At 40.0% G+C, this 27429-nt stretch overlaps 1 protein-coding gene across 1 annotated transcript in view; it reads left to right on the top strand.

The window, feature by feature from the left end:
* Window positions 1-1560: 1560 nt before the first annotated feature.
* TMPRSS12 (transmembrane serine protease 12) overlaps window positions 1561-27429 on the top strand; it is a 52092-nt gene continuing 26223 nt past the window's right edge. The window contains exons 1-2 of the mRNA XM_066363235.1: window positions 1561-1768; window positions 2885-3080. Of these exons, the coding sequence (XP_066219332.1) occupies window positions 1561-1768; window positions 2885-3080 (404 nt within the window). The remainder of the gene's footprint in view (window positions 1769-2884; window positions 3081-27429) is intronic.

The raw sequence follows: 27429 nt of genomic DNA, 5'->3' as shown, positions 1-27429 counted from the left end.
TGTATCTCTTCCTGTCTGGGCAACCAATGGTGAGTGGTAGAGTGTGAGTTCCCCCTAAAGGCCACCAGACTCCAATTTTGGTTGAGGTCTCCTTTATTAATTTTCACAATTCCAAACCTTTGCTTATACTGTGCATTAGACTAGCCTGTCTTCGCTACATCTTTCTCTTCTTGACCTTCCCCCACAATCTAGGCCCAACTAACACCCCCCTCCTGCAGGGAGCCTTCTCAGACTGCCACACCAACCCCTTGTGTCTGAATTGGTGCCAGGCTTGGGTGTCATAGATTACTTATTTCTTTGTTCCCGAAATGAATTAGACCTTATTTCTCTGCTAACCAAGTTATAAAGTTCTCTGGGTCAGATGGACAGGTCTTAATATATCTCCCATGACATGATTCTTATTTCCCTGTACCGCATATAGTGTGAGGTTAATACTATAATTACTGTTTCAATGAATCCATTAACTGGAGCTATTTATCTCCACATTTTTAGAATATCAAGGGGGCATCTCAGGGGTTCCGAAAAGGGCAAGGAATAATGCATCTTTCAGGGTAGGAATCGAAGTGGGGGCTGTGACTTTCAGTCCTCACCTTTGCATGCCCCTAAATTTTATCTGCTCACCCTGAAATAAGCTAAAGACAAACTACTAAAAAACAATGAGATCAATCTGTACCACAGAAATCGGGTTCCTCCAATGGCTGTCCCGTCTGGAATCCCAACCTCCACACTTGCTTTGCCTTCTGCTTTATCTCTCCCTTCCCCAGCGTGACGCCTTCGTTTAAAAGCCCCTTTGGTCCACAGCCATATCACCCTGAAACATCTGGCCTGGTAGGAGCCTTTCTGGAAGCCTTCCTGGCCTTGCGAGTCTGCGCGGGTAGCACCCGGGCCCCAGCACCTCCCCTCCCACCCCCGCAGTCCTACTGTACTGTACCAGCGTGTGGCTCTGGTCCCAGGAAAGTCTCACTAATTAACGAAACCGAACCGTAGAGCCTGGCTGAGAGCAGGTCACTCCATATACAACCGTCCAGTAAGTGCACATGAACCAGAACACCTGCGGGAGGCCGGGCTCAGCGGGACAAGTCTGCCAGCCTCCCGGGCCTCCCTCCCGGACTCTCCCCGGGCCTTTCCCTCGGCCTCTTCTCCCTGGCACTACCTCGACTATTTCGCGGCACACTCCTCTCCGCTGGCCTCCTGGCCCGCCCCACCACGCCGCAGCCCCGCAGCAGCCCGGCCCGCCCCACCACGCCGCAGCCCCGCAGAGCCCGGCCCCGCCCCACCACGCCGCAGCCCCGCAGCAGCCCGGCCCGCCCCACCACGCCGCAGCCCCGCAGCAGCCCGGCCCGCCCCACCACGCCGCAGCCCCGCAGCAGCCCCGCCCCGCCCCACCACTCAGCAGCCCCGCAGCAGCCCGGCCCGCCCCACCACGCCGCAGCCCCGCAGCAGCCTCGCCCGCCCCACCACTCAGCAGCCCCGAAGCAGCCCCGTCCGCCCCACCACGCCGCAGCACGAGCCCTCAGGCGACGGGAAGGCCGCTGCCATCTGCCGAGCGAGGCGTCCGCCATGGGGCCCAGGCTCCTGAGCGCCGCGCTGCTGTTCGTGGGCAGCTCTCTCTTGTTTGGGGAACACTACTCGCTGTCGGGACGGGGCAGCCGCGGCCCGGCTCCGGAGCCGGCCGAGGGTCCCGGGGGGCGTGCGGCCCCGCGCGGGAGGCTCCTGCGGCCGAAGGGGCTCCCGGCCGGGAAAAAGGGAAGGTCGGACACAGAGGGCAGTATCTGTTCAGTCCTCTCACCGGACAGTCTCCCTTGTCTTTTCCCCGTTCCGGTAGTGTTTGATTTGGGGCCCCTTCTTTTCCGTCATCCCAACTGCCTTTAACTGAAAATGTGCATCCCTAAGCAGCCCAACTCTAACGACGACTACAGCAGTGGCCGAAACAGTAAAAATGCCATACGTTTGCGTAGGGCAGCTATATATGCGCCTCAAAACGCTGGGGCTTGTAATCCTCATTCTACAGGTTAATAATTCATTGGAATTCAGGGTTGAATTGGGGCTATTAGATGACCTTTTCATACTCCAGTTGAGAAAAATTAACCCAACAAAGGTAAATGGCAAGTATTAGAACTTGCAGCTCTTGGTCCACCAGTCCCAGGATCTTGAATCGTTTCACTCAGGGAAGAACGTAACTCCTGGCCCAAGAAACATCTCACGTTAATACTTTTGGAGAACAGAGTTTTAAAATTAATGAATTGTGTGGATTTAGTGTCTTTCCATTTGTAAATAAATAATCAATTAAGCCATGTTTACCTTAACTCTACTTTTTTTCTCCCTCAAAATATGGGCATGCCTTAAGTGTCCAGTTTGCTTGATCAATTTTTTTTTCTTTTTATTTTTTTTTTGTATTTTTCTGAAGCTGGAAACAGGGAGAGACAGTCAGACAGACTCCCTCATGCGCCCGACCGGGATCCACCCAGCACGCCCACCAGGGGCTACACTCTGCCCACCAGGGGGCGATGCTCTGCCCCTCTGGGGGGTCGCTCTGCCGCTACCAGAGCCACTCTAGCGCCTGGGGCAGAGGCCAAGGAGCCATCCCCAGCGCCTGGGCCATCTTTGCTCCAATGGAGCTTGGCCGCGGGAGGGGAAGAGAGAGACAGAGAGGAAGGAGGGGGGGGGGGTGGAGAAGCAAATGGGCGCTTCTCCTATGTGCCCTGGCCGGGAATCGAACCCGGGTCCCCCGCATGCCAGGCTGACGCTCTACCGCTGAGCCAACCGGCCAGGGATCAATTTTTAATAGGAATTTAAAAGATTACATTAACGTGTTAAGATAAGGAAGTAATACATGTTATAATACTAGATGTTCAGTCTAAGCAATTATCTTTTTTATTTTTAGATTGTGGAAGAGCACCACTTGGGGATATGTTGAAAGGGTCTCGGATAACAGGGGGCACAGATGCTCACGCTGGTGCATGGCCGTGGATAGTGAGCCTGAAGATTCAGTCCGGAAGAATTCTCATTCATGTATGTGGAGGAAGCTTAGTGGAAAACAGATGGGTCCTCACAGCTGCCCACTGCACTAACTACACTAGGTATGTATTTAGAACACAACTCCTATTTTACTCGCTTAGAAAGTATTTTAAAGTGGTGGAGGAATGTTTGACTTCAGTCATGTTCAGTTAAGCTGTATATTTGCAAGGGCCCGTGATGTCTTATCCAGACTACATTGAATATCTTTTGAAATGAATCCTTTAAGTCAGATGTCCACAAACGTTTTCTGTAAAGACATTTCCTGTAAGTATTTTAGGTTTTGCACAACTATTCAACTCTGCCACTGTAGAACCAAAGTGGTCATAGACAATACATAATTAAATGAGTATGCTGTGATACAGTAACATTTTATTTATAAACTGAAATTTGAACAAAATACTATTTTGTTATTTTGGCTTTTTCCCCTTAACCACTTACAAGTGCAAAATAGGAGACAGGCCAGATTTGGCTTGTGGATTGAAGTTTGTTAGATCTTCCTTTAAATAATGGAACTTTCTTTTAGCTTTTAAATTATATTGTGCCCTGGCTAGGTGGAGCATCATCCTGATAAGCAAAGGTGTGGGTTCGCTCCCTGGTCAGGGCACATGCAAAAACAGATCAATGTTCCTATCTCTCTCTCTCCCGTCCTTTCTCTCTAAAATCAATAAATAAAAATTTATAAAAAATAGTAAAATAAAATTATTATATTGTAACCATGTATTTGTCTTTCTCACATTAGATCATGAGTTATTTGAAGGCAAGGGATACATGTTTTATTTTGTATTCCTGGAACTAATATAGGACTTGACCTACTTTATAAGAAACCTAAAAAATATTTATTGAATCTATGGATGATGTCAATCTTGGAGAAATAGGATTTACCAGTTAGAATAGAACCATTTAATATGAAGCTCTAAGATAAATCTTAGAGCTGTGGTACCTGTCATATAGTCTCCCTTTAGCCTTTAATTTTTAAGAGAACAGCTGTCTTAGAGACGCATAAAAGTCTTTAAGAGGAGCTAGCAACTTCAAAATTCAATTCAGAGTAATTGGCCTGATTAGGTAGATTTTAATATGTATACTATATATATACTTTTTTGAATTTCTTTTTTGAGAGAGGGAGAGAGGAAAAGAGAGAGATGATAAGCATGAACTCATAGTTGTATCACTCTAGTTGTGCATTTTTTTATTCAATTTTTTTAAATTTATTAAATTTAATGCAGTGACATTGATAAATCAGGGTACATATGTTGAGAGAAAACATCTCTAGATTATTTTGACATTTGATTGTGCTGTATACCCATCCCCCAAAGTTAAATTGTCTTCTGTCACCTTCTATCTGGTTTTCTATGTGCCCCTCCCCTCCCCCAACCCCTCTCTCCTTCTTCGCCCCATCCCCCCTCTCCCCACCCCCCCACCCCTGTTGCCATCACATTCTTGTTCATGTCTCTGAGTCTCATTTTTATGTCCCTTCTATGTATGGATTCATATAGTTCTTACTTTTTTTTCTGATTTACTTATTTCACTCCGTATAATGTTATCAAGGTCCATCCATGTTATTGTAAATGATCCGATGTCATCATTTCTTATGGCTGAGTAGTATTCCATAGTATATATGTACCAAAGCTTTTTAATCCACTCGTCCTCTGACGGACACTTGGGCTGTTTCCAGATCTTCGCTATTGTGAACAATGCTGCCACAAACATGGGGGTGCATTTCTCCTTTTGGAGCCGTTCTATGGTGTCCTTGGGGTATATTCCTAAAAGTGGGATAGCTGGGTCAAAAGGCAGTTCGATTTTCAGTTTTTTGAGGAATCTCCATACTGTTTTCCACAGTGGCTGCACCAGTCTGCATTCCCACCAGCAGTGCAGGAGGGTTCCCTTTTCTCCACATCCTCGCCAGCACTTATTGTGTTGTTTTGTTGATGAGCGCCATTCTGGCTGGTGTGAGGTGATATCTCATTGTGGTTTTAATTTGCATTTCTCTAATGATTAGTGATGTTGAGCATTTTTTCATATGCCTATTGGCCATCTGTATGTCCTCTTTGGAGAAGTGTCTATTCATCTCTTTTGCCCATTTTTGGATTGGATTGTTTGTCTTCCTGGTGTTGAGATTTAAAAGTTCTTTATAAATTTTGGTTATTAACCCCTTATCAGACGTATTGTCAAATGTGTTCTCCCATTGTGTGGTTTGTCTTTTTATTCTGTTCTTGTTGTCTTTAGCTGTGCAAAAGCTTTTTAGTTTGATATAGTCCCATTTGTTTATCCTGTCTTTTGTTTCACTTCCCCGTGGAGATAAATCAGCAAATATATTGCTCCGAGAGATGTCCGAGAGCTTACTGCCTATGTTTTCTTCTAAGATGCTTATACTTTCATGGCCTACATTTAAGTCTTTTATCCATTTTGAGTTTATTTTTGTAAGTGGTGTAAGCTGGTGATCTAGTTTCATTTTTTTGCAGGTAGCTGTCCAATTTTCCCAACACCATTTGTTAAAGAGGCTGTCTTTACTCCATTGTATTTCCTTACCTCCTTTGTCAAATATCAGTTGTCCAGAAAACTGTGGGTTTATTTCTGGGTTCTCTGTTCTGTTCCATTGATCTATATGCCTGTTCTTATGCCAGTACGAGGCTGTTTTGAGTACAATGGCCTTGTAGTATAACTTGATATCAGGGAGTGTGATACCTCCCACTTTATTCTTCTTTTTTAAGATTGCTGAGGCTATTCGTGTTCTTTTTTGGTTCCATATAAATTTTTGGAATATGTGGTCTATATCTTTGAAGTATGTCATTGGTATTTTAATTGGTATTGCATTGAATTTACAGATTGCTTTGGGTAATATAGACATTTTAATGATGTTTATTCTTCCTAACCATGAGCACGGTATATGCTTCCACTTGTTTGTATCTTCCTTGATTTCTTTTATCAATGCTTTGTAATTTTCCGAGTACAAGTCTTTAGTCTCCTTAGTTAAGTTTACTCCTAGGTACTTTATTTTTTTGGTTGTAATTGTGAAGGGGATTGTTTCCTTAATTTCTCTTTCTGACTGTTCATTGTTGGTGTATAAAAACGCCTCTGATTTCTGAGTACTGATTTTATATCCTGCCACTTTGCTGAATTCATTTATCAGGTCCAGTAGCTTTTTGACTGAGACTTTAGGGTTTTCTATATACAATATCATATCATCTGCAAATAATGATAGTTTTACTTCTTCTTTTCCAACTTGAATGCCTTTTATTTCTTCTTCTTGTCTGATTGCTGTGGCTAGGACTTCCAGAACTATGTTAAATAAGAGTGGTGAAAGGGGGCACCCCTGCCTTGTTCCTGATCTTAAGGATCTTGCTTTTAATTTTTGCCCATTGAGTATGATGTTGGCTGTGGGTTTGTCATAGATGGCCTTTGTTGTGTTGAGGTATGTTCCCTGTATTCCCACTTTGCTGAGAGTTTTGATCATGAATGGGTGCTGGATTTTATCAGATGCTTTTTCTGCATCTATTGAAATTATCATATGGTTTTTCTCCTTCTTTTTGTTTATGTGAGGAATCACATTGATTGATTTACGAATATTGTACCAGCCTTGCCTCCCCAGAATAAATCCCACTTGATCATGGTGTATGATTTTTTCCATATATTGTTGGATCCAGTTTGCTAATATTTTGTTGAGGATTTTAGCATCTATATTCATCAGAGATATTGGCCTATAATTTTCTTTCTTTGTGTTGTGTTTGCCTGGTTTTGGAATCAGAATTATGCTCGCCTCATAAAAGGAGCTTGGAAGTCTTCCTTCCTCTTGAATTTTTTGAAATAGTTTGAGAAGGATAGGAGTTAGTTCTTCTTTGAATATGTGGTAGAATTCACTTGTGAAGCCATCGGGCCCCGGACTTTTCTTTGTTGGGAGTTTTTTGATAACTGTTTTGATCTCATTTGTTGTAATTGGTCTGTTTAGGTTTTCTGAATCTTCCAGATTGATTTTTGGAAGATTGTATGTTTCAAGGAATTTGTCCATTTCATCTAGGTTGTCTAGTTTTTTGGCATACAGTTCTTCATAGTATTTTCTTACAATATTTTGTATTTCTGTTGTGTCAGTTGTTATTTCTCCTCTCTCATTTCTAATTTTATTTATTTGAGTCCTCTCTCTCTTTTTCTTGGTAAGTCTAGTTAAAGGTTCATCAATCTTGTTTACCTTTTTAAAGAACCAGCTCCTAGTTTCATTGATCCTCTGTATTGTTTCTTTAGCCTCTATGTCATTTATTTCTGCTCTGACCTTTATTATTTCCTTCCTTCTACTACCTCTGGACTTTACTTGCTGTTCTTTTTCTAATTCTTTTAGATGCAGGGTTAAGTTGTTTATTTGAGCTTTTTCTAGCTTCTGAAAGTGTGCCTGTAGTGCTATGAACTTCCCTCTCAGGACTGCTTTCGCTGTGTCCCATAAATTTTGAGTTGTTGTATGCTCATTGTCATTCGTTTCTAGGAATTTTTTTATTTCTTTTTTTATCTCATTCTTAATCCATTCATTATTTAAAAACCTGCTATTTAGTTTCCATGTGTTTGAGAATTTTTGAGCTTTTCTGTTGTGGTTCATTTCTAATTTCATGCCGTTGTGATCAGAGAAAGTGCTTGATATGATTTCAGTTCTCTTAAATTTGTTGAGAGCACTTTTGTGCCCTAACATGTGGTCTATCCTAGAGAATGGACCATGAGCACTTGAAAAGAATGTATATTCTCCTGCTTTAGGGTGAAAGGTTCTAAAGATATTTATTAAGTCGAGTTGATCTAGTGTTTCCAATAAGTCTGCTGTTTCTTTGTTAATTTTCTTTCTTGAGGATCTATCTAGTGATGTTAGTGGGGTATTGAAATCCCCTACTATTATAGTATTGCTGTTGATCTTGCCCTTTAAATCCATCAAAGTCTGCTTTATATATTTGGGTGCTCCTATATTAGGTGCATAGATATTTATAATAGTTATAACTTCCTGTTGGATTACTCCCTTTATCATTATGTAGTGGCCTTCTTTATCTCTTACTATATCCTTTGTTTTAAAGTCCAATTTGTCTGATATAAGTATTGCTACCCCAGCTTTTTTTTCATTTCCATTTGCATGAAATGTTTTTTTCCATCCTTTTACCTTCAATCTATGTGTATCTTTTGTTCTAAGGTGTGTCTCTTGTAGACAGCATATGCATGGGTCCTGTTTTCTTATCTAGGCAGCTACCCTATGTCTTTTGATTGGATCATTTAATCCATTTACATTTAAGGTTATTGATATGTAGTTATTTATTGCCATTTTCTTCTTTAAAGGTGTATTCCTTTTTTGCTATATTCTTTTCCTACTTTGATCTGTTTACAACAGGCCCCTTAACATTTCCTGCAGCATTGGTTTGGTTGTAATGAATTTCTTGAGTTGTTTTTTGTCTGGGAAGCTTTTTATTTCTCCTTCGATTTTAAACGATAGCCTTGCTGGATAAAGTAGTCTTGGTTGTAGGTTCTTGTTCTGCATTACTTTGAATATTTCTTGCCATTCCCTTCTGGCCTCAAGTGTTTCTGTTGAGAAGTCGGATGTCATCCTTATGGGGGCTCCTTTGTAGGTGATAACTTTTTTTTCTCTTGCAGCTTTTAATATTTTCTCTTTATCTCTTAGCTTTGGTATTTTAATTATTTTGTGTCTTCGTGTAGATTTCTTTGGGTTTCTCTTTAATGGAGTCCTTTGTGCTTCTTGGACTTGTGAGAGTTTCTCTTGCATTAATTTGGGGAAGTTTTCAGCTATGATATGATTGAACAAAGTCTCTATCCCTTGTTCTTTTTCTTCTTCTTCAGGAACCCCTATGATGCGGATGTTATTTCTCTTCATGTTGTCACAGAGCTCTCTAAGAGTTTCCTCTGACTTTTTGAGTCTCTTTTCTCTTTTCTTCTCTGCTTTCATGCCTTCATTCCAGTTGTCCTCCAACTTGCTGATTCGATCCTCAGTTCTGTCTATCCTGTTTTTAATTCCTTCCATTGTCGTCTTTATTTCTGATATTGTATTTGCCATTTCCGACTGATTCTTTTTTATACTTGATATTTCTTTATTTAGGTGTTCATAATGACCATCCATTGTTGTTCTAAGATCCCTAAGCATCCTTACAATCATTATTTTGAACTCCGCATCTGGAAGTTTGATTATTTCCATATCACTCAGTTCATCTCCTGAAGTTGTCTCTTGTGGTTTCATTTGGATTACACTTCTTTGTCTTCTCATTGTCTGTTTTTGGGTGTTTTATTTGTAGAGTTGGTTGAGTCTAGGCTTTGTGTTGTCTGCCTCCAGTTTTTAGTTGTGTTATTTCTAGGTCTTCTTGGGTTGGTATCCGCTGTTATCTGTAATCCACTTTCAGATTTGGGCAGCTTTGAAGTCTTGATTTTTTATTTTCTTAACAGGTGATAGTCTTGTTTACTGATCTCAGCAGGGGGCTTCCTTGAAACTGTATCCAGGAATGCGTGAGTGTAACCTGAGACTGAAGGCCTCCTTAGCCAACTTATCTCTCTGGGGGCAGAATATTTTCTCAGCTTCAGTAGGGGGAGGTGTATCTCAGATCTCCATGGAGACCTGAGTTACTGCCCCTTCTCCCCACTTCTTGTTTTCAGCTGTGTCTTGTTGCACTGATTGGAGCTGGATAGATGTCTGGAGATCTCTGATCCAGAAGCAATTCAGCTCTGTTTTGTGAAAGGTTCAGTCCCTCCCCCAGCTATGGCCGCCTCCAGCATGGATGAGTTAGCTTTTTTAGGTCGTCTCCTTCATTCCTTAGCCCCTCACAGTCTGTCCCTCTCTCTTTCCTTTCCACTTGGGAGATAAGCTGGTCTTTTCAACACACCTCACTCTCTGGTCACCAGGCAAGTGGCTGTGCGCAGTAGTTTCTGCTCTTTTCCCTGGAGTGAGATCCCCTCTGGGCTCTCAGCCTCACACCCCCCCTCCGTTCCTATAAGCAGGGGAGATTCAGGCACTCTCTACCAGGTTTGTTGTGGCTTCTTCTTTGCTCCTTGGTTTTTGAGAGCTGTTCTTGTAGTTCAGAGTTGGTTTTTCATGCTGATTTTTCCTAAATTGATTTGTATTCCAGTTTGGTGGTGAGAGCTGGGTGTCTGTGTGTCCACCTATTCCACTGCCATTTTTTTCTCTCTCCGAAAACAGTTTTTAATGGTCTGATTCCTCCTTTATTTCTCTGCCGAATAGTCCAAATTGTCAAATTAGGGAACTGGGCGTGTCTACCAGAGAACTATCCAAACCCCACAGGAAGACCGGGAGCCCTGGAAGTCTCAGGTGGCGCACCTCTCCTCAGCTCTCAAGCTGGCCCCGGGCAGCTCCCCATAGAGTCCGTCTGATTTGGGATGCCTCTACAGAGTGATGTAAAACACTGTAGGGCCGGCGTGGGTGCCAAATGTTGTAAAGTAACTAAATCCACAAATCCGCGGGTGTTTGTAGAGGCACGTAGTCCAAATAAGTTTTTGAAAAGTTTATTAAAGGAGGAAATTTATTAAATATATCGGCCGTATATGGCTAACACAGGGCAACAGACCCAAATTGTGCCTCTAGTTGTGCATTGATTAATTCTCCTATATGCCCTCACTGGGACTCCAGCTGAGCCAGTGACCCCTTGCTCAAGCCAGCGACATTGGGCTCAAGCTAGCAACCTTGGGATTGTGTTGATAATCCTGTGCGCAAGCTGGTGAGCCCATGCTCAAGCCAGTGATCTTGGAGTTTTGAAACTGGCTGTACCACTACTGGTCAGGCTGTACTATACTATATTTTTAAATTTTTAAAAAATACTATATATTTAAAACATGGATTTCAGTTCTATCAATTGGCCTTTTGAGCAACAGAGATTAGAAAAATGGGGAGAAACTAAGGTATAAACCAAGGGTACAGAAAAAGATGTAGGAAAAAGTTTCAAAGTTAGGACTCAGTTCAGTCCTTTCAGATATGGGTGTTTTACAACTGTCCTCTCACATGCTATCTTTAAAAACTGCTCTTCTCCAGTTTTCAAATCTTAAGGCAATGGAGGAAGAGTCTTGAAAATTCTTGGAAAAGCTCTCTTTGCCTACTAAACCCTAACATTATGCCTGTACTGATCTGTTCCTATTACAGAGTGGGAAGCATAATGAGTTTGGAGTGGGAAGACTTGAATCCTAGTCCTCCCCTGATACTTGGTGGTACAGTGGCTTTAAGTAAGGTTCCAAAACCTACTTAGATATATGTCCTTGGTCAAATTATATAGCTCTGTTATACTGTCAGAAAATCTTAGAATTCAAAGAGCCACTTTAAATGTCTAGTTCAATCTTTTGTATATGAATCCTTCTTACAGTACTGAAGTGAAGGGTTCTCTAGTCTGACAGAAAAGACACTTCAGTGTACTGAGCCACTCATTTTTTCATACATAATTTCCATTAACTTTACAACCACTCTGCTATAGGAGGCCCTGAGAATTGAGCATGCATAAGTACCTTGCTCATGGTTCAATAGCTGGAAAGCAACAAAATCAGGCATCAAATCCAGGTCTGTCAGAATGAAAACCCACACACATAACTGTAACTATAGTATATCATATGGATCTCTACGTGAAACCCTTCTGTGATGAACTGCTACTGTGGGAGACTCTCATTTTAATTTTGGAAAGCTTTAATTCTTAGAAGGCTTTTCCTTATGCTGAACTAAGTGTCTTGGTTTTTATTCTGCTTTCTGAAACCATATATATTAAACCTAATTCCTCTTCCAGGCATTTGAAGATAATGTTCATATTCCACTTAACAGTTTCATAGACTCAATTTCATTGATGTTTTTACCCGTTTACTCAACAAACATTTACTGAAAAAAAAAATATATATATATATATTATATTATATACTAGGGACTGGGCTAGATTCTAGGAAAGTAGGCATTACTGAGGCATAGTCTTTACTTTCCAGGAGTTTTATTCTGTCTTAGAGGACCAAATCTGCCACCTTCTATTTCTTTTCTCCCTTATTTCCTAAACCTTGCACCATCAATTATCCTGTATTCCTTCTTATAACAACCACTTATCAAAGACCTGCTATGAGATTAGGTACTAAGGATGTTATAATTCTGTATTTAAAAAGCCCTCCCACTAACCTTCTGATATAGCTATTTTTATCTCTACTTTACACTTGAGGAATCCAGAGATCAGAGAGATTTGGTAACTTGCCCAAGATCACTTTGCCATTAAGTGCCAGCCCACTGGTTTAAATCCAGGTCTCAAACAATACACTGTTTCATTAAATCTCATTGTCTCTTTAGTCCTTTTTAATCTCTTAACTCCTTTCTTCCCTAAAGCCTTCAAACATGTTTGGGTCATATCATTGTTATTTATAAACAAACTCTAGTTGTTTCTTTTCTTCCCTTCACTGTTAGACTCCTTGAAAGAGAGATTCTGTTTTGCTTCATCTGCAACGACTCATAAAATCCCAATTGTGGCCCTGGCCGGTTGGGTCAGTGGTAGAGCGTCGGCCTGGTGTGCAGGAGTCCCAGGTTCGATTCCCGGCCAGGGCACACAGGAGAAGCGCCCATCTGCTTCTCCACCCCTCCCCTTCTCCTTCCTCTCTGTCTCTCTCTTCCCCTCCCGCAGCCAAGGCTCCATTGGAGCAAAGTTTGCCCAGGCGCTGAGGATGGCTCTGTGGCCTCTGCCTCAGGCGCTAGAATGGCTCTGGTTGCAACAGAGCGATGCCCCAGAGGGGCAGCGCATCGCCCCCTGGTGGGCATGCCAGGTGGATCCCGGTCGGGCTTATGCGGGAGTCTGTCTGACTGCCTCCCCATTTCCAACTTCAGGAAAAAAATACAAACAAACAAACAAAAAAAATCCCAATTACAATCTGATTTCTGTGGCCAAAACACAGTATTAAAAATCCACCTCCTTGGGTATACAACAGAATCAACAGTTCAAATGCTATAGAAATATTTACCTGAAATCTATGCATTCTTATTGATCAATGTCATCCTATTAAATTTAATTTTCCAAATAAAAAAAAAACCCCTACCTCCATGCCAAATGCAATGACCTTTATTCAGTCCCCATTCTGTTTGATCTCTATAACATCTGACAAAGTTGACTGCTGCTCTCATAGATATCTTTTTTCTCAATTTCCAAGAAAGACATCACTCTACCTTCTTTTCCTTTTTCTCCACTTCCTTGATGAGTCTTTTTTATCATTTAAATGGTAATATTTTACCTTCTATCCTCTGGCTTCATCATCTATACTCTTTCCTAGAGCTATCTCATTGCTTGTTTCTGCCATCACCATATACTAGCAACTCCCATCCAGCTGCCTAATATACAGATATATTGGAGTCACATTCTCCACAAGTCCAAAAATGAAAAATTTTTATGTTTTTATTTATTTTATTCTTTCTTTTAAATTAAACTTATTGGGGAAATGTTGGTTAATAAAATTATTCATCTAGACAGAAAAAAATAAAACACTGCTCACAAAAATTAGGGGATATTTTATAGCTTCATATTCATTTTGAAATATCTCCTGATCTTTGTGAGCAGTATAATTTCATGGTTGCCCAAGGAAGAGATGCAGTTCAGAAAGAATATGAAAAATGCTGTGAACCAGCACGGCTAGTAATTATAGGTCCTGAGTGGGAATGGCGTGGAATGAAGAAAATAAGCTTAAAGAGAAAAAAAAAAAAGGATGGGATTGGGAGGACTCTTTGCAATGCCTTTAGCTTACAAGAGCAAAACAGCTCCCGATTTGCTTTATTATATAGCCATATGCAAATAAGGAAGTCTCCAATACAAAGTCACATATCTCCAAGGCAACCCAAGAATTCTCCCAAGTGCAGAAACCTTCCACTCTGCATTACTGAAATCAACCAACATCAGAACAAACAAAGGGTGAGAGGAAGGGCATGTAAATTGCTTCTAGTAACTTAAGCAAGCAAGTGAAGTGAGGGGGTGGGATGAGTACAGATACTCAGCTTTATAGCCAATATGGAGGTGTGGGGGAAGAACCTAGCCTTTGTCTAAGCCCCTGGTCATCAAACTGAGCTCGTGAGCCACATGTGGCTCTTTGGTCCCTTGAGTGTGGCTCTTCCACAAAATATCACATGCGGGCGCTACCTTGATAAGGACTGTATCTACCTATATAGTTTAAGTTTAAAAAATTTGGCTCTCAAAAGAAATTTCAATCATTGTACTGTTGATGTTTGGCTCTGTTGACTAATGAGTTGGCCGACCACTGGTCTAAGCCTTAAACTGCAAGGGCTTTTTCAACTTGCAGTGTCCCACAGAAAAATCTCCTGGAAGCAACCTCAATCATATGGAAACCTTGGAGTTAAATAGTAGAGAGTTCAAAAATGAAGTTCTGAAAATACTCAACGAGATGCAAGAAAACACTAATAGGCAATTTGATGCCCTCAGAAAACAAATTAATGAACAAAAAAGATTTAAACTTTAAAACAGAACCAAACCAAGATAAGGAACTCAATGCATGAATTGAAAACTGAATTAGCAAGTTTACCTAATAGAACAGACAAGATAGAGGATAAAATCAGTGACATCAAAGATAGGCAAGCAGAAATGATACAGAGGGAAGAAGAGAGACACTCAAGAATTAAAGAAAAAAAGAAGAAGAAAATGATAGAGCTCTATGAGAATTGTCTGACTCCATAAAAAAAGCAGTATAAGAATTATAGGTATATCAGAAGAAGAGAAGGAGAAGGGAATGGATAGCCTATTTAAACAAATAATTGAGGAAAACTTCCCAAGCCTATAGAAATAGTTAGATCCTCAAATTCAAGAAGGAAACAGAACACCTAGTTACCTCAGCCTAAACAGGCCTTCTCCAAGGCATGTTGTAATAAAACAGTAAAATATCAATGACGAAAGAATCCTCAAGGCAGCTAGGGAAAAGAAAAATATAACCTATGTAAGGCCCATCAAGTTATCATTGGACTTCTCCAGAAACTCTACAAGCCAGAGGAGAGTGGACCCAAACATTCAAACTACTGAAAGAGAGAAATTACCAGCCAAGAATACTGTTTCCATCAAAGCTATCCTTCAAATGTGAAGGAGAATTTAAAACTTTTTCAGACATACAGTAGCTGAAGGAATTTATCACCAGAAAACTCCCACTGCAGGAAATTCTCAAGGGGGTTATTCTACTAGATACAAAGAACAAAACAACACAGAACTACAAGTAAAAGTTCCAACAAGGTTACACTGTAAATAAGGATAATCTGTGACAACAGAATCGTAAAAGGGGAGAGGATAAAGGTCTGAAGTAGCAAGGGAGGATGGAGGACAGAAGTACTCATAAAACAAAGGACTCCTGTATATATGAAACTATTTTTCTCAATAACTTAATGGTAACCACCCATCAAAAAAACCAAAACTGAAATACATAGCTTAAAAAAAGAGGAAATAGGAGAAAGAAACTTGGAACACCACCAAACAAAAACAAGTGCCAGAAACACAGAGGGAAAAAACCAAAGGAGACACAAAGCTACGAGAAAACAAAATATAAAATGGATATAGGAAATCCTCATGCATCAGTAATTACCCTAAATGTAAATGGACCAAACTCACCAATAAAGAGGCACATAGTAGCAGAGTGGATCAAAAAACAAAACCCAAACATATGCAGCTTCCAGGAGATACATCTAAACTGCGAGGACAAAAGTAGACTCAAAGTGAGGGGTTGGAAAACAATTCTCCAAGCAAATAATATACAAAGAAAAGCAGCTGGTGTAGCCATACTTACATCTGACAATACTAATTTCAAGACAACAAACATAACAAGAAACAGAGATAGACATTTCATAATGATAAAGGGGATACTATATCAAGAAGACATAACACTCCTTGATATATCTGCACCAAATCAGGGAGCACCAAAATATATAAAACAACTATTAATGGAACTAAAATAAGAAGCAGACAAAAATACAGTCATAGTTGGATATGTCAACTCAACATTGACAGTTTAGACAGATCATCCAAAGAGAGAATCAATAAAGAATATTGGCCTTAGATGACACACTAAACCAATTGATATTTATAGAATATTTCATCCCAAAACATCAGATAATATGTTCTTTTCCAGGGTTCATGGAACATTCTCAAGGATAGATCATATGTTGGGCTACAAAACTGAGCTCAACAAATTCAAGAAGACTGACATTACACCAAAGATATTCTCTGACCATAAAGCTCTGAAATTAGGCCCTGGCCGGTTGGCTCAGTGGTAGAGCATCGGCCTGGCATGCAGGAATCCCGGGTTTGATTCCCAGCCAGGGCACACAGGAGAGGCGCCCATCTGCTTCTCCACCCCTCCCCCTCTCCTTCCTCTCTGTCTCTCTCTTCCCCTCCCACAGCCAAGGCTCCATTGGAGCAAAGTTTGCCCGGGCACTGAGGATGGCTCTGTGGCCTCTGCCTCAGGTGCTAGAATGGCTCTGGTTGCAACAGAGCGATGCCCCAGATGGACAGAGCCTCCTGGTGGGCATGCCAGGTGGATCCTGGTCGGGCGCATGCGGGAGTCCGTCTGACTGCTTCCCTGTTTCCAACTTCAGGAAAAAAATAAAAAGCTCTGAAATTAGAATCCAACTGCCAAAAGGAAGTAAAGAAACCCATGGGGGGGATGGGGCAAGGAAGGAGAGAAGGGGTGGGGGGAGGGGAGGGGCACAAAGAAAACCAGATAGAAGGTGACAGAAGACAATTTGGCTTTGGGTGAGGGGTATACAGCATAATCAAATGTCAAAATAATCTGGAGATGTTTTCTCTCAACATATGTACCCTGATTTATCAATGTCACTGCATTAAATTTAATTTTAAAAAAAAGAAACCCACAAAAATATGGAAATTAAACAACATACTTTTAAAAAATGACTGGGTCAAAGAATAAATAAAAGCAGAGATCAAAAGATACATACAGGCCCTGGCTGGTTGGGTCAGTGGTAGAGCATCGGCCTGGTGTATAGATGTCCCAGGTTTAATTCCCAGTCAGGGCACACAGGAAAATGATCATCTGTTTCTCCACCCCTACCCCACTTCCTGTCCTTCAGCCATGGCTCAATGGTTCAAGCCAGTTGGCCCCAGGCACTGAGAATGGCTCTGTAGCCTTCACCTCAGGTCCTAAAAATAGCTCAGTTGCTGAGCAACAGATCGAAGCCCAGATGGGCAAAGAATCGCCCTTAGGGGGCTTGCTGGGTAGATCTCAGTCAGGGCACGTGCAGGAGTCTGTCTCTCTGCCTTCCTTCTCTCAATAATAATAAAAAAAGACATATACAAGTGACGTCACGGAAATGGCGCCGTGAGCAGCGCGTCCGACAGATCTCCCCAAAATCACAACAAATTTATCAACTAGAAACAGAAAAATTTATCTTCGGAGCAAACTGAAAGCAAAAGGACTGTTATCACTCGAATCTGAGAGACGAGGGTGTGGAGGAAGCTACCGCAGGGACATTCATTCAAGCTGCGAGAAAGTGCGCCTGTGGTAAGTCATCCCGCACTCGGAAGCCGCCGCCGCCAGCCGCCGCGAGCAGCGCCCGGGTCGGTTGCAGGGCGAGCGGCAAGCAGCCGCTGGCACGCGCCCGGTCTGGTTGCAGACCGAGCATTGCAGACCGAGCACCGCTAACGTTCCCAGCGGCCCGCGCACGGGGAGCGGGAGAGGCCCCAGGGCGGTATTCCCTACTTGGGAGATTCTCTCCGCGGGCGGGGCACCTCACCCAGCCATTCAAGCTAACAATCAAGCGTTGGGGGAGGGGCGCGCGCAGGCAGCCTGAAATACCTTCGGGAGCACAGCTGCGACCCAATTACTAAAATTAACTTAACCCGTGAAATCTGCGCACCCTCGGTTCTAATTGATAAGATCTCTCTCAGTTCACCGACCCAAGACAAGAGGCGTGATATTTTTTGGTGCCTCTCGCTAAAGGGGCGGGGGCAACTTCTGATTGATAGAGCCTCCATATTCAGAGATAAACGCTAACAAGAAGGACTTGGCAGATAATAAGATCTATACCACACTAGTCGCAAGCAGAGACTAGTGCCTCTTCTTACCGGCCAAAACAGGCTACAAAGTGTGGAAAGCCTGGGTTGAGAGGTCCAACGGAATGCTAGGCGCTGAACAATCACCTTGACAACAATTGACTCCCACCCCCGCCTGATTACACTGGAGGCCCTGACTGTCAGAGCCCTTCCCAGAGCCTTGCACTGAGTGGGGATAGAGTGGGGATTTCCCAGCTCTTTGAGCCTCTTACTCCCCAGGCAGAAGCAGTGGCAGCCTTGTGGCTGGATCGCCAGGCTGCTGGTTCAGGAGGGGGGGACTGGGAGAGAGAATCCACGAAGGCGAACTCTCTCGTCGTTAGACCCTGCAGACGCCGGCAGGCCTTGACTACCAACAAGACTAAAGCCAATTGTGTGACATTGCCATAGAACCCCATCAACTGCAAGTCCCTGCCTGGGTGTGGTGCAGGGGCAGGGCCTGGGGTGCAGAGTCGCCGACCGGGAAGAGGGAGAGAGGAGAAGGAGGAAGAGGTTGACATCTCAAAATCAGGAAAAATCCACAGACTTTGCAGCTTGTTCCACTGTTTGTTGGTTTTTTTTTGTTTGTTTTTTTTGTTGTTGTTGTTTGTTCCTTCTATCTTATTGCCTTTATTTCCTCCACCTCAGTCCTTCTATTCTCTGCCCATCTTATGCTTCCCTTTTCTTGAACTACACTACCCATAAGTGTTACATTCTATTTCTCTTCTTCATCCTCACCCTCCTTTGGGGTTATACTCCAGGACACTTAATTCTCACTCTCTCCTCTTTTGTTTTGCCTTATTTTGTTTTTTTCTCTTCCTTTTTTATTTCTTCCTTCGTTTTTCTCTTTTTCTTATTTTTTCCTTTCTATTCGTTTTTTCTTTTCTCATTTTACTTTCCTCCCATTTAATCCTCAATCACGAACAAATTAGTTAATTTGGGACTCAAGGTTTGTTTTTTGTTTGTTTTTTTTTTTTTTTTTTTTTTTTTGGCTTTGTTTTTCTATTTCGGTTTTGTTTTTGTTTTTTTTTGGTTGGTTTGTTTTTGTGGCATTCTGGGTCCTCCCAACCCAAGGTCTCCATTGTATTTGGTCTTTGCTCCACTTAATACAACGTATTTTTACTTATTATTTTTATTTTTTCTTCTTGATTATTCCTTTTTTTGTCCTTTTTTCTGGTTCCCTCTTGTCCCTCTCATTATATCTCTTGGTTGACCGTCACCCGCAGGCAGATCAACTTATGCTTGTCTAAGATTTTCTTCCTTTTTTTTTTTTTTTTATTTTTCTTTTTTTATTTTATTATTTTTTTATTTTTTGCCCCCTTGAACTCTTCACCGCAAACCAGGCCCTCCATTATAGGCACGATATTTCCCTGAGGAGGGGAGAGGAGGGAAGGAGAAGAAATAAAAAAAAAAGGGGGAAATAATAAATTATTACTGCTTTTTTTTGTGGGGTGTTTTACCCTTTGTTTTTTTTTTTTTTTTTTTTTTTGTTTTTTTTTTTTTTTTTTTTTTTACTTTTTACTCTTTATTAATTCTAATTAGTGCTATCAACAAGACCACCCTCAGATGCCAATAAGAAAGAGGAAATCGAATATTATGGATACAAAAGAAAGAGAGGTAACACAAATAGATGTGGAAAAATCTATGGAGAAAAGACTTAACATATTGGAAGCCTTGGAGCTAAATGACAGAGAATTTAAAATAGAAATCTTAAAAATACTCAGAGATATACAAGAAAACACAAAAAGGCAATATAGGGAGATCAGAAAACAACTCAATGAACACAAAGAATATATTACCAAGGAAATTGAAACTATAAAAACAAATCAAACAGAAATGAAAAACTCAATTAACGAGCTGAAAAACGAGGTAACAAGCTTAGCTAGCAGAACAACCCAGATTGAAGATAGGATTAGTGAAATAGAAGACAAACAACTTGAGGCACAACAGAGAGAAGAAGAAAGAGACTCAAAAATAATAAAAAACGAGAAAGCCCTACAGGAATTATCTGACTCCATCAGAAAGAATAACATAAGAATAATAGGTATATCAGAGGGAGAAGAGAAAGAAAATGGAATGGAGAATATACTCAAACAAATAATAGACGAGAACTTCCCAAGCCTGTGGAAAGAACTAAAGCCTCAAATTCAAGAAGCAAACAGAACACCGAGTTTTCTTAACCCCAACAAACCCACTCCAAGGCACATCATAATAAAGATGACACAAACCAATGACAAAGAAAAAATTCTCAAGGCAGCCAGGGAAAAGAAGAGTACAACATATAAAGGAAGGCCTATTAGATTATCATCAGATTTTTCAGCAGAAACTCTACAAGCTAGAAGAGAGTGGACCCCAATATTTAAAGCCCTGAAAGAGAGGAACTTTCAGCCAAGAATACTATACCCATCAAAGCTATCCTTCAAGTATGAAGGAGATATAAAAACATTCACAAATACAGAAAAGATGAGAGAATTTATCACGAGAAAGCCCCCACTCCAGGAAATACTAAAGGGGGTTTTCCAACCAGATTCAAAGAACAAAAGAAAACAACACCACAAGTAACAGCTCCACCAAGAACACAATAAAACCAAACTTAAACTGTGACAACAAAGGAAAAAAAAAAGGGGGGGGAGAGAATGGAGATTAACAGTAGCAAAGGACGATGAAGTGCAGAAATACTTATAAGATAGGGTACTACAATGAATATGGTAGGTACCCTTTTCATTACTTAATGGTAACCACCCTAGAAAAAACCACCACAAAAACACATGACTTAAAAAAGGTAGCAACAGAGGAAAGAAGTATGGAACACAAACAAACAGAAACAAATGATAGAAAAACAAAAGAGAAGAATCAAACTAGATACAAAACTAACAGAAAGCAATTTATAAAATGGCAGTAGGGAACCCACAAGTGTCAATAATTACACTAAATGTAAATGGATTAAACTTACCAATAAAAAGACACAGAGTAGCAGAATGGATTAAAAAAGAAAATCCAACTATATGCTGCCTACAAGAAACACATCTAAGCAACAAGGATAAAAACAAATTCAAAGTGAAAGGCTGGAAAACAATACTCCAAGCAAACAACACCCAAAAAAAAAGCAGGTGTAGCAATACTCATATCTGATAATGCTGACTACAAGTCAGAAAAAGTACTCAGAGACAAAAATGGTCACTTCATAATGATTAAGGGGACACTGAATCAAGAAGACATAACAATCCTTAATATATATGCACCAAACCAAGGAGCACCAAAATATATAAGACAGCTACTTATTGACCTTAAAACAAAAACTAACAAAAATACAATCATACTTGGAGACCTCAATACACCGCTGACGGCTCTAGATCGGTCATCCAAACAGAGAATCAATAAAGATATAGTGGCCTTGAACGAAATACTAGAACACCTGGATATGATAGACATCTACAGGACACTTCATCCCAAAGCGACAGAGTATACATTTTTCTCTAGTGTACATGGAACATTCTCAAGAATTGACCATATGTTGGGCCACAAAGACAATATCAGCAAATTTAGAAAAATTGAAATTGTACCAAGCATATTTTCTGATCATAAAGCCTTGAAACTAGAATTCAACTGCAAAAAAGAGGGGGGAAAACCCACAAAAATGTGGAAACTAAACAACATACTTCTAAAAAATGAATGGGTCAAAGAAGAAATAAGCGCAGAGATCAAAAGATATATACAGACAAATGAAAATGAAAATACGACATATCAGAATCTCTGGGATGCAGCAAAAGCAGTAATAAGAGGAAAGTTCATATCACTTCAGGCCTATATGAACAAACAAGAGAGAGCCGAAGTAAACCACTTAACTTCACACCTTAAGGAACTAGAAAAATAAGAACAAAGACAACCCAAAACCAGCCGAAGAAAGGAGATAATAAAAATCAGAGCAGAAATAAATGAAATAGAGAACAGAAAAACTATAGAAAAAATCAATAAAACAAGGAGCTGGTTCTTTGAAAAGGTCAACAAAATTGACAAACCCTTGGCAAGACTCACCAAGGAAAAAAGGCACAGGACTCAAATAAATAAAATCCAAAATGAAAGAGGAGAGATCACCACAGACATCATAGATATACAAAGAATTATTGAAGAATACTATGAAAAATTATATGCCATCAAATACAACAATCTAGAAGAAATGGATAAATTCCTAGAACAATACAACCTTCCTAGACTGAGTCATGAAGAAGCAGAAAGCCTAAACAGACCAATCAGCAGGGAGGAAATAGAAAAAACTATTAAAAACCTCCCCAAAAATAAAAGTCCAGGCCCAGATGGTTATACTAGTGAATTCTATCAAACATTCAAAGAAGACTTGGTTCCTATTCTACTCAAAGTCTTCCAAAAAATTGAAGAAGAAGCAATACTTCCGAACACATTTTATGAGGCCAACATAACCCTCATACCAAAACCTGGCAAGGATGGCACAAAGAAAGAAAACTACAGACCAATATCTCTAATGAATACAGATGCTAAAATTCTAAACAAAATACTGGCAAACCGAATACAACAACATATTAAAAAAATAATACATCATGATCAAGTGGGATTTATCCCAGAATCTCAAGGATGGTTCAACATACGCAAAACGGTTAACGTAATACACCATATCAACAAAACAAAGAACAAAAACCACATGATCTTATCAATAGATGCAGAAAAGGCTTTTGATAAAATACAACACAATTTTATGTTTAAGACTCTCAACAAAATGGGTATAGAAGGAAAATATCTCAACATGATAAAGGCCATATATGATAAACCATCAGCTAACATCATATTAAATGGCACTAAACTGAAGGCTTTCCCCCTTAAATCAGGAACAAGACAGGGTTGTCCACTCTCTCCACTCTTATTTAACGTGGTGCTAGAAGTTCTGGCCAGAGCAATCAGACAAGACAAAGAAATAAAAGGCATCCATATTGGAAAAGAAGAAGTAAAGGTATCACTTTTTGCTGATGATATGATCCTATACATCGAAAACCCGAAGGACTCCACAAAAAGATTATTAGAAACAATAAACCAATACAGTAAGGTCGCAGGATACAAAATTAACATACAGAAGTCCATAGCCTTTCTCTATGCCAACAATGAAATATTAGAAAACGAACTCAAAAAAATAATCCCCTTCACGATTGCAACAAAAAAAATAAAATACCTAGGAATAAACATAACAAAGAATGTAAAGGACGTATATAATGAAAATTACAAAGCATTGTTAAGGGAAATCGAAAAAGATACAATGAGATGGAAAAATATTCCTTGTTCTTGGATAGGAAGAATAAATATAATCAAAATGGCCATATTACCCAAAGCAATATACAAATTTAATGCAATTCCCATCAAAATCCCTATGGGATTTTTTAAAGAAATGGAACAAAAAATCATCAGATTTATATGGAACTATAAAAAACCCCGAATAGCCAAAACAATCCTAAGGAAAAAGAATGAAGCTGGGGGCATTACAATACCTGACTTTAAACTATATTATAGGGCCACAATAATCAAAACAGCATGGTATTGGCAGAAAAATAGACACTCAGACCAATGGAACAGAATAGAAAGCCCAGAAATAAAACCACATATATATGGTCAAATAATCTTTGATAAAGGGGCCAACAACACACAATGGAGAAAAGAAAGCCTCTTCAACAAATGGTGTTGGGAAAACTGGAAAGCCACATGCAAAAGAATGAAACTCGACTACAGCCTGTCCCCGTGTACTAAAATTAATTCAAAATGGATCAAAGACCTAAATATAAGACCTGAAACAATAAAGTACATAGAAGAAGACATAGGTACTAAACTCATGGACCTGGGTTTTAAAGAACATTTTATGAACTTGACTCCAATGGCAAGAGAAGTGAAGGCAAAGATAAATGAATGGGACTACATCAGAATAAAAAGTTTTTGCTCAGCAAGAGAAACTGATATAAAAATAAACAGACAGCCAACTAAATGGGAAATGATATTTTCAAACAACAGCTCAGATAAGGGCCTAATTTCCAAAATTTACAAAGAACTCATAAAACTCAACAACAAACAAACAAACAATCCAATAAAAAAATGGGAAGAAGACATGAATAGACACTTCTCCCAGGAAGAGATACAAATGGCCAACAGATATATGAAAAAATGCTCAGCTTCATTAGTTATTAGGGAAATGCAAATCAAAACTACAATGAGATACCACCTCACCCCTGTTAGATTAGCTATGATCAACAAGACGGGTAATAGCAAATGTTGGAGAGGCTGTGGAGAAAAAGGAACCCTCATTCACTGTTGGTGGGACTGTAAAGTAGTACAACCATTATGGAGGAAAGTATGGTGGTTCCTCAAAAAACTGCAAATAGAACTACCTTATGACCCAGCAATCCCTCTACTGGGTATATACCCCAAAACCTCAGAAACATTGATACGTGAAGACACATGTAGCCCCATGTTCATTGCAGCACTGTTCACAGTGGCCAAGACATGGAAACAACCAAAAAGCCCTTCAATAGAAGACTGGATAAAGAAGATGTGGCACATATACACTATGGAATACTACTCAGCCATAAGAAACGATGACATCAGATCATTTACAGCAAAATGGTGGGATCTTGATAACATTATAAGGAGTGAAATAAGTAAATCAGAAAAAAACAAGAACTACATGATTCCATACATTGGTGGAACATAAAAATGAGACTAAGAGACATGGACAAGAGTGTGGTGGTTACCAGGGGTGGGGGGAGGGAGGACAGGGGGAGAGTTAGGGGGAGGGGGAGGGGCACAGAGAACTAAATAGAGGGTGGCGAAGGACAATCTGACTTTGGGCGAGGGGTATGCAACATAATTTAAGGACAAAATAACCTAGACATGTTTTCTTTGAATATATGTACCCTGATTTATTAATGTCATCCCATTACCATTAATAAAAATTTATTAAAAAAAAAAAAAAAAGACATATACAGGCAAATGAGAAAGACAATATGACATATCAAAACTTCTGGGATCCAGCAAAAACAATAATAAGAGGGAAGTTTATATTATTACAGGCTTATATCAAGAAATAAGAGAGATCCCAAGTAAACAATCTAACATTAAATCTTAAAGAACTAGGAAAAGAAGAAGAAAGGCAACCCAAAGTCAGCAGAAGAAAGGAAATAATAAAAATCAGAGCAGAACTAAATGAAATAGGGAATAAAAACAACTATAGAAAAAATTAATACAACAAAGAACTGGTGCTTTGACAAAAAATCAATGAAGTCAACAAACCCCTGGTTAAACTCACTAAGGAAAAAAGAGAAATGACTCATATCAACAAAATCCAAAATGAAAGAGGAGAAATTACCAGACATCATAGCTATACAAAGGATCATACTAGAATACTGTGAAAAATTACATGCCACCAAATTCAATAATCTAGAAAAAATGAGTAAGTTCCTAGAACAATACAATATTCCTAGACTGAGTCACAAAGAGTAAAAAAACTAAATAGACCAATAAGCAGTGAAGAAATAAAAACAACTATCAAAAACCTCCCAAAAAATAGAAGTCCAGGACGAGATGGTTACACTAGTGAATTCTACAAAACATTCAAAGAAATTTGGTACTTATCCTTCACAAAGGTTTCCAAAAAATTGAAGAGGCAATACTTCCTAACACATTTTAGGAGGGTAACATAACCCTGGTACTGAAACCTGGCAAGGACAACACAGACCAATATTTCTAATGAATACAGATGCAAAAATCCTAAACAAAATACTAGAAAATCGAATACAACATTAAAAAAAACAACAACATCATGATCAAGTGGGATTCATTCCAGGAGCACAAGGATGGTTCAACATACACAAATCGATTAATATGATACATCACATCAACAAAACAAAGGATAAAAATGGTAGGATCCCTGCCAGAGCAGGTGGTGGTGCATTAGATAGAGCACTGGCTTGGGACACTGAGGACCCAGCTTTGAAATCACTAGGTCACCAGCTTGAGTGTGGGCTCATCTGGCCTGAGTGCAGGCTCACCAGCTTGAACCTGGGCTCATAGACCTGACCCCATAGTTGCTGGCTTGAGCAAGGGGTCACTGGCTCAGCTTGAGCCCCCTGGTCAAGGTACATAAGAGAAAGCAATCAATGAACAACTAAAGTGCCACAACTATGAGTTGATATTTCTCATCTCTTTCCCTTCCTGTCTGTCTGTCCCTATCTGTCTCTCTTGCTAAAAAATAAAATAAATATATATATTTATACTTATAAATATATATTTACATAAAAATATATATGTGTGTATGTATCAGTAGATGAAGAAAAATGCATTCAATAAGATACAGCATCCATTTATGTTTAAAACTCAATAAAATGGATATAGAAGCAAAGCACTGCAACATAATAAAGGCCATATATGACAAACAGCCAATTTCATACTAAATAGTGGAAAATGGAAAGCTTTTCCTCTAAAATCAGGAACAAGACAAGGATGCCTACTGTCTCCACTCTTATTCAACATGGACTGAAACTCTTAGCCAACACAGTTAAGCAAGAGAAAGAAATAAAAGGCATTCATATCGGGAAAGATGAAGTAAAGGTAACAATTTTTGCAGATAAAATGATCCTGTATATAGGAAACCCCAAAAACTCCACCAAAAAACTATTAGAAACAATAAATACTGTAAAGTCACAGGATAAATATCAATATGCAAAAGTGTATTACTTTGCGTGACCAGGCGGTGGTGTAGTGGATAGAGTGTCAGCCTGGGACACAGAGGACCCAGGTTCAAAACTCTGAGGTCACCAGATTGAGCACGGACTCACCAGCATGAGCAGAAGTTTGCTGGCTTGAGTGTGGGACCATGGACATGACCCCATGGTCACTAGCTTGAGCCCAAGGGTCACTGGTTTGAAGCCCAAGGTCACTAGCTTGAGCACAAGGTCGCTGGTTTGAGCAAGGGGTCACTCGCTCTGCTGTAGTCCCTCGGTCAAGGCACATACGAGAAAGCAATCAATGAACAACTAAGATGCCGCAACAAAGAATTGATACTTTTCATCTCTCTCCCTTCTTATCTATTCCTGTCTGTCCCTCTCTCTGTCTCTCTTGCTAAATAAATAAATAAATAAATATTGCTTTCCTATACACCAATAAAATACCTAGGAATAAACAATAAAGGATGTGAAGGACCTATATACTGAAAACTACAAAGCATTATTAAAAGAAATGGAAAAAGATACAATAAAAGGAAACAATATTCCATGTTCATAGATGAGAAGAATTCACATAGTTAAAATGGCCATATTACCCAAAGCAATATACAAATTTAATGCAACCCTCAATGTCATTTTTTAAAGAAACAGAACAAAAAAATCACCAGATTTGTATGGAA

Source organism: Saccopteryx leptura, chromosome 2 (assembly GCF_036850995.1).
Source record: "Saccopteryx leptura isolate mSacLep1 chromosome 2, mSacLep1_pri_phased_curated, whole genome shotgun sequence".
In the NCBI taxonomy this organism is placed as follows: Eukaryota; Metazoa; Chordata; class Mammalia; order Chiroptera; family Emballonuridae; genus Saccopteryx; species Saccopteryx leptura.
Note: the sequence above shows the minus strand (reverse complement) of the source record. Positions and strands in the feature narration are given on the sequence as shown.